The following is a 15,425-nucleotide window of genomic DNA, read 5'->3' on the forward strand; positions in this document are numbered from 1 at the left end:
CACTCAGATTCGTAACACATTGAAATTATTGTTAACTATGGTTCACTTATTCAAGTGCCACATTAAAAATGCATAAAAATAGGGAAACAACTCTCACAAACTGGGTTCACTGATTCTCTGTTTTGAAATATGTTTTCTTACCAAGTCAACTTTTCCTCTAATAGTTCTATATCCATAATTTATAATCTAATTTTCATTGCTAAGGTTCTTGCTAAAAGGACTGACTAGCTCAATTACCATGAATTTCCTGCTCATTGAGCTTTTCTGTCCATATTCTATCATCAGTGTACTATTAGGTTGGTATACAAGTAATTGTGGTTTCAGACCATGAATTTTAAATCATTATAACTAGGCTCAAACACACCTTTATTATTTAAAACAGGAACCATTACAATCAACATATTTTGCCAGCAAGAAATAAGTTCTGCTTATTCCTGCAGCATAAAAATATGTGTTCAGGATTCGATGAACTCTTGGAAAAGTTTTCTGCCTCTTGCTGGTTGTGGAACCGGTTTTCCCTGCAAAAAGCTGTTAAGAGGCTTGAAGAAGTGAGGTGAGAAGTCAGGTGAATAAGGCAGCTGAGGCAAAACTCTGAAGTTCAATCCATTCAACATTTGAAGTGTTGGTTGTGCAACGTGTAGTCAGGTGTTGTTGTGGAGAAAAACTGGGCACTTTCTGTTGACCAACACTGGCTGCAGGCGTTGCAGTTTTTGGTGCAGCTCATTGATTTGCTGAACAATTACGTTTGCACCAACCTAATACTTGGTTTGACAGGCTTGAAAAGTTCCCTATTATATACTGAATTAACTATGGTCACCTTTAAGATCTAAGCACTCAAAACTACTAACTTATTTATTTCATGACATAAATATTGATTGGTTAACTCCTAGAGAGAAGAAAGGAATTACCATTAATTAAATGCTCACTTCATTTCTCAAATTACTAAGTACTTTAACATATTACTATTTTTTATTTAATTCATACAAACACCATACAAATTAAGATATATGTCCACTTTAAAGACTGGAAAATTGAGGAACAAGAGACTATGAAATTTGTTTCATTTCACAAAACCAGTAAATGGTAGAGGCAAGATACAAACTCCAAACTGTTTGATTCTAGAGTTTGTGCTCTTTTATAAAGTATTCACAATGCTATACACAATCTGCAATTGAAAAGATGTAAAAGATACAAACACACTCAAGTAACGTACAGTCTCCTGTGCCTACACAAATAAGTAGAAGCAACACTGCTAATGTGTTTGCATTTAATTTTCTAAGCAATGGAGGCTTTGTGGAGACTTGTCACCAGTAAAATATATGGTTTAATTATTCTAGGAATGTGTCTCTAACAGTAGTGAAAAAGAAAGAGGCTATAATACAGATACACTAAATGTGTGGTTGTTTTGACTGAAAACTGCAAAAGTTTGAAGCGACAGAATTTTTTTTAATAAATTAAACTCTTCATACCTTCACTTATTGAACCTTCACTAGTCAGTGTCAAACATCTAATTACAAGTACCGTGAGTGGTAAGAGACATACTAGGTTTTACAGAAGTATCAAACAAAGGAACCTCCTCTAGACTGAGTTGGCAGTGAAGGTATTAGAAAACATTTTACTCAAAGTTGAACTTAAGGTAACACCAAAAGTGGAACATATTTACTGGGGTGAAAAATAAGGATGGGAACCTGAAGAAAAACAAAGCTATGTAAAAGTTAAAAGGTTAAAAAAATTCTTCTGATGAACTGAATGAAGTCTACAGTGTGACTAAAATAAAATAGTAAAAGCAAGGGTAAGAGATTCCAAGCTGTAGCTGAAGTAAGCAACAAACATACAGGACCTAAAAATCATTACTGAAACTTTGGAAGTGATGCAAATGGTCAAATCAAATACAAACACATGTTGCTGCTGCCGCTGCTGCTGCTGCTAAGTTGCTTCAGTCGTGTCCGACTCTGTGCGACCCCAGAGACGGCAGCCCAGAAGGCTCCCCGTCCCTGGGATTCTCCAGGCAAGAACACTGGAGTGGTTTGCCATTTCCTTCTCCAAAAAACATATGTTAAATAGAGCTAATTTAGAATGACAATCACTGCTGCATTTTGAAATACTGCATACCACATATTCATTTCATGGGCATTCAATAATTTTTGTTGAATGCCATGGGAATTCTATCCCCCAAAGCATAACCATTTAAAAAGTGCATTATTCATACACTGAACTCGGTGAAAATTTAACTACTGAAGCTAGTAATAGTTAAGAACTTTTCAGTGCTATGAACTGATATAATCTTTATAAGAATCCTATGAATTAGAAATTACTAGAATCTTCCTTTGAAAAATGAAAGTGTTAGTTGCTCAGTTGTGTCTGACTCTTTGTGACTCAATGGACTGGAGCCCATCAGGCTCCTCTGTCCATGGAATTCTCCAGACAAGAATACTGGAGTGGATAGCCATTCCCTTCTCCAAGGGATCTTCCCGATTCAGAGACTGAATTCAGGTCTGTGCATTGCAGGCCAGTTCTTTAGTGTCTGAGCCACCAGGGAAGCCTAACAATTTGAAAGAAGAGAAGCCAGCACTGGAGATTCCTTGTCACTTTGTGCTCACAAACTTAAAAAAAAAGTAAATTACATTTAACTTAGAAAATGTTTAATTACCTTGGAAGCTGCTGTGGCAGTCACACCTTGGGGAGCTTCTTGAGGTTTACTGCTTCCATGGGAAGATTTGTTCCCTCTGTCTCTCTGTCTCTGTCGACATTCTAAACAGTTTCTCACAGCAACACAGCAAACTATTTTAAAAAATGAAAGCATATTATTAATATAAATTGTTGACTCTGATACTGTTTTTAAAAGTTGTTTGGTTCTATTTTTTCTTTCAACTTTCACCATCCCACTATGGTTCTTAAAATCAACCAGATCAATAAATATTTTTAATTAGAAAATACAGTAATGAAAAGCACACAAAAATATTCATGTAATTAAAAAAGTGAAAACAAATTACCATAAACTATCAACCAACTCAAGAAATACAACACTACTAGAATATTTGAGGCTCCCAATATATCCTTCCTATTCTATCACCTTCCATCCTTCAAAATTCTTAAATGTATGAATTAAAATTGATTAAAAACATACTCATATTTGATGATTTTTAAAAATAATAATTATCTGCCCATAATTTGACCATCTTAGTGACTATACAGAGCACGGCTCCCCATTTTAGGCAATAATAATGAGGTACTCCATACAGCCAAGTCTGACAAGTGCCAATATCAACTTGTTTTCATGGTGGAAAAGTCACCTTCATCAAGCAGCACATTCAATAATTACATACTCGCTTTCTATTTACTTAATTATTATAAGAAGCAGCAAAGCATAGTAATAAATAGTATAGATTTTGGAATCAGTCCACATAAACTTGAAATCTGGCTTTGCCACTTATGAGCTATGTGATCTTGGGCTAGCTGCTTCAACTACCTATGCCTCAGTCTCCTCATGTGTAAAATGAGTATAAACAAAATGACTTCCTTAGAGGACTACCCTGAGGATTAGCTGGATCGATATATGCAAAGTGCTTAGAAGAGTAAACAATATATATTGACACATAATTGTTTACCTCATTATTACTCACATAAAAATTCCCTGTGAATGATAAAAACCAAATCTGCTAAAAATTATCATTTTAAAAATGAAATCAGCAGTAAAACTTAGGAATATATTCAGAAATAAAAGTTCTCAATAACCAAATAAATGCTGTTTTTAAGATATTCAGGCATTAAAAAATATTTCTCTTTCTCACAAAGCTCAATCTGTCAGCTATTATTAAATACCAGTGGAAATGTCCATATGGCCCACAGTAAATAATCCTACACCTCTTGGCTGAAGTTATCCATATGGTCAATCTTTCCCTAATAGGATATGAAATGATTCGTCACAAGAAATACAAAATAGCAGTAAAAAGTAGATTTATTCCACCATTCTTAAATCAAGTTCTTATTCCTTTCTTGGATCAGAAACTTGTACCCTGAAACTATACATATGAAGATTTTTACATAACTTTAAAAATAATGGGTGAAAAGAATACATGTAAGAACATCCTATCAAATGCCTGACTTTCTCATATCCTCCCTGTTCACACTCTAAGGCAAGTATGAAAACAGTAGCCATTTTTGTCTAAAAACAGTAGTTGTCTGGTCCCCTGTAAAGACTAAACAGTAAAATTAAATTTTGCCTTTATAAAAGGTAAAAGATGTAAGAATGAATACTGCCTAAGGAATTGGTCAAATTTACCAAGAGTTTTCAGGGCTAAATTTTATTTGTAACACAAGATAGCAACAAAAAAATCATAGCTATAGTAATATCTACTAGTATTAAATGTTCATTCCAAAAAACAGTGAGACTGGCATAGTCAATTTTATCCTTTAGCATTGTTTATAAAGCTACGCTATTGGTTTTCTGATGTATTTGTGGGCCCAAGATAACCAGCCTGTGTATTCATTTACAGAAAAAAAAAAAAAGAATTCATAAATGGATTTACATTAAAATCACTTCAATAAAAAATGCTATTGTCCTACTGATTTTGAAAGAGCTCAAAATATATTCAACATTGACTTTATTTCAAATTTCATTGTTGTTCATTCGCTAAGTTGTGTCTGACTCTGCAACCCCACGGACTGTAGCACACCAGACTTTCCTATCCTTCACTCTCTCCCAGTGTGGTCAAATTCACAGTCCATTAAGTCAGGATACTATCTAACCATCTCAATCCTCTGCCACCCCCTTATCCTTTTGTCTTCAATCTTTCCCAGCATCATGGTCTTTTTCAATGAGTCAGCTCTTCGCATCAGGTGGCCAAAGTGTTGGAACTTCAGCTTCAAATTAGAATCCATTAAAGATTTATTCCATGAAATCTCCAATGTGATATTATTTTTTTTTAATTTAGTAATTCTACATTACATAATCAAATTGTATCACGGATACTTTATGTATCACAGAATATAAAAAAATGATCTGTAGGTAATTATTTAACATGCACCATTATTTTTAACAGACTTACCTAGCCTTAGGCACTGTCGCATTAAACCTCCAGAAGACATGTTTTTTTCAGCTTCAATCTCACTAAAATTTAGAGAACTGGCAAATACAAGTACATCAACCATAGCCATCAATCGGCTGAGGAAAGTTACTGCTGTTTCAGCTGACATGCCTTGTGTCACTTCAATATTTTCCAATTCCGTCTTTAAAAAAGTAGATATAAATCTTGTTTAAAATTTGGAAATATAATACATGCACATACATACAGCAGCTTAACAGTAGTTTAGTATATTTAGTATATTTTGTAAACAAAATAAGCTATAAATCATAAAGTAATTCCATGTAGTGTAAGAGGTGATTATCAAGTTTACTAGCTTAGCTATGAATTAACTTCAAATAAATAAAAAATTTATTTTTAAAATCAATGTTAGATTTAAATATCATTACTTTAAACACTACATTCCAAACTTAAGATCATTTCATAAAGACACTTAGAAATAATCAATGTAAATATTTATACTAGTTTTGTTCTAAGTTTGTTAACAAAGACATGCAACTCTTTTTTCTTTCCTAAAATCCTCATTCTTATTTGTAAAAATATGCTAATTTTTCTTTCCTATGAATGTATGATAATATGAAAGATATATGGCACTTTCATTTGATATCAAAGGGAGACAACTGTCAATGGTCCAATTAGAATACATAATAATTTCTTATCCATTTCAGAATAAATGAGTATGAAACCACTAGGTACCTTGTATGAGTAACAAAAATCTAGGGTAAAAATACTCAAGATCATGAATTCCTCTACCACTATTAATCAGTGACACTGGCAATGAGAAGAATTAGTAGCATTTTAGACTGGCAAAGCTGTACTTTCACTAAAATACTGTCTATGCTAAAATATAATTTTCTGCTTTGGAAGGAAATGGTACAAAGTATTCTGTTTTGTAAGATATATAACTTTGCATCTTACAAGCAATAGCAATATTTCTTCTTTTATTTTTTATTGTATGTTGTGTAAGATTTTAATTATTTTGGTTCATTATGATGCTGCTGCTGCTAAGTCACTTTAGTCATGTCCGACTCTGTGCGACCCCAGAGATGGCAGCCCACCAGGCTCCGCTGTCCCTGGGATTCTCCAGGCAAGAACACTGGAGTGGGTTGCCATTTCCTTCCCCAATGCATGAAAGTGAAAAGTGAAAGTGAAGCTACTCAGTCGTGTCCGACTTTTAGCGACCCCATGGACTGCAGCCTACCAGGCTTCTACATGCATGGGATTTTCCAGGCAAGAGTACTGGAGTGGGGTGCCATTGCCTTCTCCTGGTTCATTATCACTAGGCCTCATTTTCTCAGTGCCTCAAAAACAGAGAAAAGTAAGAAATACTTTATAAATAAAAAATACTACTGTTTAAATCATCTGAAAACGGGCAAGCTAGCCATACTGATTAACTTTACTTTTTCACCAAATGATAAATTCAACTACAAAGTAAGCATGTATTATAGGTATCTGCTCCTATTTAATGCTCCATTTGACACTATTCACACCCATCATTCTACACAGACATACACCCACTCACATTAACAGGGAAATATCAGCAGGAAACATATTAAAAAACAACATCTTCAACACTTCTTGTTTAAAACATGGGTAAGAAAAATGATAGCTGACTAGAGTAAGCACTTATATAACTTCTGCCACTAATTCACTTCAGTTGTGTCCGACTCTGTGTGATCCCATAGACGGCAGCCCACCAGGCTCCCCCGTCCCTGGAATTCTCCAGGCAAGAACACTGGAGTGGGCTGCCATTTCCTTCTCCAATGTATGAAAGTGAACAGTGAAAGTGAAGTCGCTCAGGCGTGTCTGACGCCTATCAACCCCATGGACTGTATAGCCTACCAGGCTCCTCCGTCCATGGGATTTGCCAGGCAAGAGTACTGGAGTGGGTTGCCATTGCCTTCTCCCATTTATATAACTAAACAATTATAAATGGGTTATAAAAAAGAACAACCTTTATCCCTTCCATTTAACATCAAAATATTGTTAAAACATTCCCTTTAAGAGGAGCTTGGAAATAGACAATTTTTTTTCAACTGTTCGTTTATAACATTATGCCAATTCAGCTTCTATGGCCTAAAGAAATGATTAATTTCATTACTAGGATGTTTTTAAAAATAAAGATGTATTATTTGCCAGCACTTCACTAATATACAGCATCATTTCATAGCAAGAATTAAAAATCTGTTATCATAATACAATAAAGGCAAAAAATGAAATTTTATATAAAACTTCCTTTTAAAATCTGTTATCAACATAAGTGTTTTACAATGGAATGGAAGATCTGGCCATTGCTTCGGCCTATTAGCATTCTGAAAACTTTCAAAATATTAGAATTTTAGAATATCTATACATGGATTCCGGAGAAGGCAATGGCACCCCACTCCAGTACTCTTGCTTGGAAAATCCCATGGACCGAGGAGCCTGTTAGGCTGCAATCCATGGGGTCGCTAAGAGTCGGACACGACTGAGCGACTTCGCTTTCACTTTTCACTTTCATGCACTGGAGAAGGAAATGGCAACCCACTCCAGTGTTCTTGCCTGGAGAATCCCAGGGACGGGGGAGCCTGGTGGGCTGCCGTCTATGGGGTCGCACGGAGTTGGACATGACTGACGTGACTTAGCATAGCATAGCATAGCATACATGGATTCTCAAATTCATCATTTTGAACTAGGAAAATTATGGGAAATCTAACTTATTTTATTAATTAATGATTTTATTTTGAAGTCTTTTAGAGTCTATAAAGTGTAAACATCAAAATATTCAATTTTAAATTAATAAATTATGTAGAGAAATTATAAAAGCATTATTAATCATCCATGAAATTTGCCAAACTGCTATTTTTGACCAAACAAAATAAAATTTTAAAATAAGTATTCTTAACACAACTAATAACCATAAAGGAAGTTCCCATTAATTCTAATTAAAAGCAATTTATAAATATGATGAAATGTTATATAAACATCATAATATAGGTCTAAAAATAAAGAATATCCACATATGATTATTATTAAATCTTAATATATATTCTATCCAATTTTCTTTCAGTGGCACCAGTTAAAATCTGATGGTACATATGACTGAAATATTATTGTTTTCATTATATTATGACAGTTTAGTCTAAAGATTAGTGTGAATAATAACATAGTAATTCATCAGTGCATTGAGAAAATAACCCTCTGTTGAATCTTTCAAATATACCAAAAATGTGCCTAATGTTAAAGATGGTATGGAAACTCAAAATATAACCAAGTGAAAAATTTCATAAATAAGCAAAAATAAAATTTAAAACTGAAAACCTGAAAAATTACTAAAGTAATACTAACCTTAGAACCCTGGACATGCATTAGACAAAACAGACAACAGACCAAAAAAATACAAGAAAAGAAAATCGTTAAAATTAAATGAAAATACAATGCAAAATTGAAACACAAAATAATATATTAAAAAATATATTTGATTATTTTATTAAAAGCAAAAATACTCAGAAGAAATATTCATTTTATAAATTATGTATGATTAAGATTAAATATCAAATAGACTTCTATTTATTTTTTCCATTAGAGTAACTTCCCAAATAATAATATGTAAATAAAGTTCATATATTATAAATATGAAAATTCTATTTTACAAAATAAATATCTTTTCCTAAAAAATGACCAAGGAAACATTTCAATAAGCAAACTGACATAATGTCTCTGTAAAAGCCCTAACTTACTATCAGTTTAAGCAGAAAAGACTTAGAAAAATTAACTATACCAATACCTTCTAAAATTTTCATTAAGGAATCATGCTATTTTGTTTCCTAAAATATTTGGAGCCCTTCTTATAAAACAAAATCTCCAGGAATTAGTAAGATACTAAAATATTTGAGTGATTCTAACTTAAAAACCACTCTCCTTTGCTAGAAAAGAACTTAGATACACTAAACAAGACTGCATGTGAACTAAGATAATCACAGAGACTTTGTACCAAGTTTCAGAGTATTACTAAGAATTATACTCAGGATATTATAAAAAACTGGATAGAATTAAGTTTCATGATAAAGTCAACAACTGTTCTTAATCTTTGATTTTTGCCATCATATGTAGGCATAAATTTCTAAACACTATTTTCAAAGAGTGGGTGCTGTTCTGTGCTTAGTCACTCAGTCAATTCCAACTCTTTGCGATCACATGGACTGTAGCCAACCTGGCTACTCTGTCCATGGGATTCTCCAGGCAAGAATACTGGAATGGGTAGCTAATCCTTTCTCCAGGGAATCTTCCTGACTCTGGGATGGACCCAGGTCTCTTGCACTGCAAGTGGATTCTTTGCCGTCTGAGTACAGGAGAACATTTAAAAGCATTCTGAGAATACTGAAGTATAGTAAGTGTTATGAGATAAATAAAACAAAACAAAAAAATTGTTAGTGGTTTTTCCAAATTTATTAGCTACATTTTTTAATAATGGTAAGAAAAAGTAAAAAACTAAAACTAAGTCCTTATCTTTATTTTTTGCCAGAAATGGTTGCTCTTCATTCTTATGATTATAAAACTATTAGGAAAGGCAGAAATATCAATCTTTATTATTTTTCTGTAACAGAGAATGAAACTGAATAAAATTCTAAACATTCAGTATGATTGACCAAAATGGTTGACCACAACCCTGAAGTGATTATGCAATTTGTAGCTGATTTATGCTCTTTGTTTATCTTCTTTTTTTCCCTCCAATTCCTTGCTTTCCATTCATGACCAACTTGGAACAAAGTGTAGAAAATAAGTGAGAGGATTCAACTGACTAGTAATAGTAACATTAACTTCAAAATCTCAAGAACAGTTAACAAAATAATGCAGGCTAAGTTGCTTCAGTTGTGTCCAACTCTTTGCAACCCTATGGACTGTAGCCCAGCCAGGCTCCTCTGTCCTTGGGATGAACTCTAGGAAAGAATACTGGAGTGGGTTGCCATTTCTTCCTCCAGTGGATCTTCCCAACTCAGGGATTGAACCTGCGTCTCTTATGTCTCCTGCATTGGATGGCAGGTTCTTTGCCACTAGAGCCACCTGGGAAGCCTGAACAAAAATAATGCTCCTTCCCAAAACCAGACTAGTCAAGCTACACACTAAGAGTTTTAAATTTCTTTAGCTGACTATTTAAGTTCAATTATTGTTCTAATTTGAAGACTTGCAACTATTTTTGTAATTTATTTTCTATGTAACTTATTTTCTATGCTACATAACATTTTACATAATCTAGATAAAACTGAAACTCCAATATTCTTCAAGTTCAAGGTGTCAGTATAACAAAATTATGTGTATCTATACTCTTTTTTTCCTTAAAGTTTCCACTGAAGTATTTCTCTAGAAGTAAGATTAAGCAGCTGAAATTTTTTCATGTGATGACACTACTACAGCAATACACAAATGCTATCCTTAGTATGAGTTATGGTATTCACATAAGGTCCCAGGGCAAAAAATAGACCACCTCTATACCAGTGCCATGGAGACAGCAGACGAAAAGATTACACCATTTTACTTTTTGCCATCAAAGTGGATCACCCATAATAAGTAACATGGCTCAAATATCCTATTTTAAACTTCAGAATTCTACATTTGACAGGCTTGTTTTGTAAATGGGAAGATCATTCTATCATGATACAATTCTGAATAAAAAGCTCCAAAAGGAAGTAAAAGAGGGAAACATTCAGGAAGAGCCTTCTCCATCTAGTGACATTACCTAACTTAAGTGTCACAAGTTCCTGTGGGGTAAGTAAAATTAGCACTGTTAAAATGAAGAAATTAAGGCTGACATCATATCTAGTAAGTGGTAGAAGCCAGGTTAAAATACAGATTTATCTTATGCTGGAATGCAAATGCCTTCAGTTACATCCTAACCGGAAAGAAAATCGTGTCTGAATCTTATTGATTATTGGAAAACAAGCTTGTTTTTGATGAAAAGGAGTAAATTATTTGAGATACACACTTATACTGAGAAATAGAAAAGGTATCTTCCTGGGTTGAGCTTTTAACAGCGATTTATAAAGAATACTTAGCATTCTACTTACCCATTCCAGATTGCATACAATTTCAACATTAGATGTGTCAAATGCTAAAAAATTTAGTTGGGTGCATGTGAAAAAGTTACATATCTTCTAATAAAACATAATGACCACAATATTCAGTGAATTTGTTGAAATTAACTTTGATAAATGCTCATTAAGTCAAATGCAAGCTCTTATTTAATAGGAAACCTGGATTTATCTTACACTCTAACTACTAAATTTTAATGAATTTTTAATTTAATGCTTTACACTGAAACATTATACTATGGTATTTGTATTTTAGGTCAAAATGGTGCCATAAGTCAGTGGTCAGCAACCTAGGACCCAGAAATCAAATATAAATAAAGTTTTATTAAAATACATTCACATTTACTCCTCTGTGTTATGAAATATGTCTGCTTTTGCAAACAGCAGATTTAAGTAGTCAGACAGATACTGCATAGCCCCCAAAACCAAAAATATTTATTATATGATCATTTATCAACCACTGCATACCAATATTACTCATACTTATTCCTTAGATACATATCTGTATATAATACATGAGTATTTTTAAAAACTCCACAAACCTAAACAATATTACAGATCATTCAAACATTAGTTTCAAATGTCTCTATCTCTCTTCATATATCTAGGATTGAAATTCTAGGGTATCCATGACAACGCTTCCCCCTTTGGTAATATGCATATTGACAATGTTTCCTTTTTGACTTATTCCATCCAGAATTCTCTTTCAGCTTTTTATATTAATATTTTAAATCTAATTTAAAGAAAGTTAACACAATATTGTAAATCAACTACACTCCAATAAAAGTTTCTTTAAAAATCTAAGTTAAAAAGCTCCATGTCTTTAGTTTTAATTTCTTCCTTTATTCAACGTCCTCCTTGCTCACTTTTTCCCACTATTACATTAAAATTTTTAGCAAGAGAATTAGGCAATCAAGGAACAGAAAACATTACTCAAAATTGGCACCAACCATGTTTTCTCCCAGTAGGAAGTGGGATAAAAGGTTCTTGATATTTCTTTTAAGGAAGCAATTCATTCAAAGAATATAAAGTTAACTGTGCTGTAGAAGCAGGTACAGGTGCAATCAGTTAATCAGCCAAAATAGCAGAAATACAGAGACAGAGACAATGAAGAAAAGTTTCTACAATTGAATGAATTCCAAAGTCTATTGAAAACAGTCTAAAGAAATAAGTACTGTAGTTTTAACTTCTGAACTATGGTAGTTATAACTGCATAGGTAATAATTTTGGAAGTCAAAATATCAGTGTCTTTATTATACATTCATTATAAAACAAAAAATGAGCAAATTTTGGTAGTATATTATTTAATTCATAATGTTTATTAATACTTTATTATTTTCTCTATCTTGATGGAGATCTTCTAGTTTAGAAAACTCATATTTCAAATTTATAAAACTTTTCTTATCTACTGCTAATTTTATATAAAGATCGCTTCTGTTCTACAGATTTTAAAACAGTATTATACTTTAAAGTAAATTTCAATATAACTTTTTAAAATTTCCTGATAACAATGATAATACATAAACATAAAAAAAGTATATGATGTAGAAAAATCCCAGGATGAAACATTAAGTCAATCTTCAATGGATAGAAGAGGCAAAAACCTCTTCCTGTCTCAATATTAGAATGTATTCTTAACATCACATGCAACTCTCAATTTACCAGAATTTGGTATAAGTTACGAGAGGAAATCAGAGATGAAAGAGAAGGGATGGTATGTTACAGGATATCTGCACCCTTCCCACACCATCAGCTGTTTTTCTTCCTGATTCTGTTTCCTTGGTCAGCTGCTAATTTCATGAAGGCCCTAATTAGGACCTGTTCTGTTGCACTCCCTCCTGAACTAGCCTTCTTGCCTTTGGAGACTCTTGAATAAATTCATGGATGAAAGAGAAATATATGTGTGAGGCAGAAGTGTGCTGAGGATGTATACACTCTTTTGCTGCTAATATTTAAGTTTCAGTGCTGCTTCAGGGATAATGACAAAGGGAGAGTGAGAAAAAGTCATGTAGAAAAAGCTTGTTAATGATGAAATAAAACCAGACATCAGTTTGGAAACACTGCCTCAACAAGTAAAAGACATCCTAATAAAATGGCAAGTTTCTCTCTGGAAAAGTGATCTATTTTGGGCTTATGGATGAGTTTCCAATATGGCAGCAAGAACACAGTTATTAACATGAGAAGCATATTCTCGCCCATCTGATCAATTAGCTATGGAGCTTGTTTTTCATTATATGAATCAGAGATATATTTTTAAATGATAACTAAAACACTTAATTGTTTATCTATTATATGTTAAATGACATATAAATAACATTGAATATCTTTCAATTTATGTTAATAGATTCTGATGTCTTACAAAGAGAAAGTCTATATTTTTAAAAAATAAATGCTGAACCACAAAATCATGTCAGATAAAAATTCTAAAAGATGTCATATGACTAACATAAAGTTCTTTGAGATTTTTAAGAATTACCAAATTTTTCAAGTACAGAAAATGTTATGACATTTATAGTTTTTCTATTTGAGGTACCTAAATTTTAAGTAAGAAACACTCTAAGAATTCATCTGATTCTCTTTTTGAAGCAAATTACTGGCTTCAAGATTAAATCTCAAAGAATAGAAATATAAAACTACTATAAATAGCTTAAAAATAATATTTTAAGCTAATCATATAAGACTGAATATCTAAAGATGTCTTTTTCCTATTTTAGATTCATGACTCTGTTATATAATAAATACGTACTTGTATTCCAAAATTTAAGATTTACATAACAAGAATTTTAACAGTTTATTTTAATGTAGATTTGAAAAGATAAACAATATAGAGAAAATAAAGTTAAACCATTTATGGTTATAGCTCTAAGTTACATTCATCAAAATTATCAGATAAATATTTTTATAAATACACACAGCTGAAACCCAACACTGACAATTAAAAGAAGTGAGAATAAAAATGTATGTAATTTCAAATTATATGGTTAAAAACTTCTCAGGTGAACAAGTCTTGTTAAAATCCATGTTTATAGTACAGAACGCCACTGACATGCTCTGATAATGTAATTATAAAACATAACCACTAGATGGAGTCAAAGTACTTACAGTTGGTGATGTAGCAGCAGAGAGCAAAGGTAGAATTCCTCCACAAGCAATGATGATGTTGTCTACCATTTGGGAAATGAGGTGAATTGTGTTATGTACAAAAATAATATTTTCATTGCTATTGACAAAATCCATCACAGACTTTGTGGAATGGCTAAAATAGCAGAAAAACAAAACACAAACAAACATTTCTTTGGTTTAAGAATAAAAAGTTTACAACTTATTTTTAATGTCATTTTTAAAGTGAAAAATAAGAGCTAGGCAAATTTAAAATGGAGTTACTAGAAAAGAAAATAATTTACAACAATTTAGATGTCATATTACCAAAACCAGCATTCATCTCATCATGGATTTTTTGTGAGTCCAAGCATATTAACTTATTATTTTATTTCTGCTTAAAACACTACAGTGTCCTAATTCGACTCAAAGACACATGACTAGGTCAATGAATTTGGCTGAAACATTTATTTTTGCCAAAAGCTAGTTGTTTGGTATTGAAAAGCAGAGGAAGTGGATAGTTAGCTGACAAATTGTTGTATCACCAGACCGCAGCTCCAGCTTTGACCAGACATATTGAAAACATATACTGTTAGTCACAGAAGTTACATGACAGGGTAGCATAAATGAGTCAGTAAAAATTCAAGTACTTACTGAATAAAAAATGGAAAAGACCTCAAAAGTCAGCAGTGCAGCTTTGCCATACAAAACATATAATACTGATTCCCAGAAAAATACATGCACTGCTTCAGTTTGATTGTAGATCAAGAATATGAACTATTCTCTAACAGAAAAAATTTTACTCCATGATCAAATTTAAGTCAATGATTCTAACCTTTTCTGAATTGCAAAACATCATCTATAATATCTTAGATTTCAGAATGATTTCCCATGTCCTAAAAACTAAAGTGCTATCTATCATTTAAACTTTTTAAAAATTTTGTTAAATTACACAAAATTATGTCTGGGGAATTTTATGAGAGTTCATGAAATAAAGCACTGAAAGATACACATAATGTTAAGAGAAGGAAAGTTGAGTATCACTCACTCAGCAGCTACTAAAATATAACAGGTAGTAAATTATACAATGTCTCTCCACACATTGATACTCATGTTAATAGTAACGTATTTCACGGTATTCCAGTCTCCTTATTTACCATCCCCCCGGGTATCT

General features: G+C 32.6%; 1 protein-coding gene across 6 annotated transcripts in view; it reads right to left on the bottom strand.

The window, feature by feature from the left end:
* Positions 1-15,425, bottom strand: part of NBEA (neurobeachin) — a 672,120-nt gene that overhangs the window by 441,965 nt on the left and 214,730 nt on the right. For all 6 annotated transcript variants that reach the window (XM_070380422.1, XM_070380424.1, XM_070380423.1 and 3 more), the window contains 3 exons: positions 14,255-14,408; positions 5,049-5,229; positions 2,651-2,781 (listed from right to left, as the gene is read on the bottom strand). In XM_070380422.1, the coding sequence (XP_070236523.1) occupies positions 2,651-2,781; positions 5,049-5,229; positions 14,255-14,408 (466 nt within the window). The remainder of the gene's footprint in view (positions 1-2,650; positions 2,782-5,048; positions 5,230-14,254; positions 14,409-15,425) is intronic.

The sequence above is a fragment of the Bos mutus genome, chromosome 12 (genome assembly GCF_027580195.1).
Source record: "Bos mutus isolate GX-2022 chromosome 12, NWIPB_WYAK_1.1, whole genome shotgun sequence".
In the NCBI taxonomy this organism is placed as follows: Eukaryota; Metazoa; Chordata; class Mammalia; order Artiodactyla; family Bovidae; genus Bos; species Bos mutus.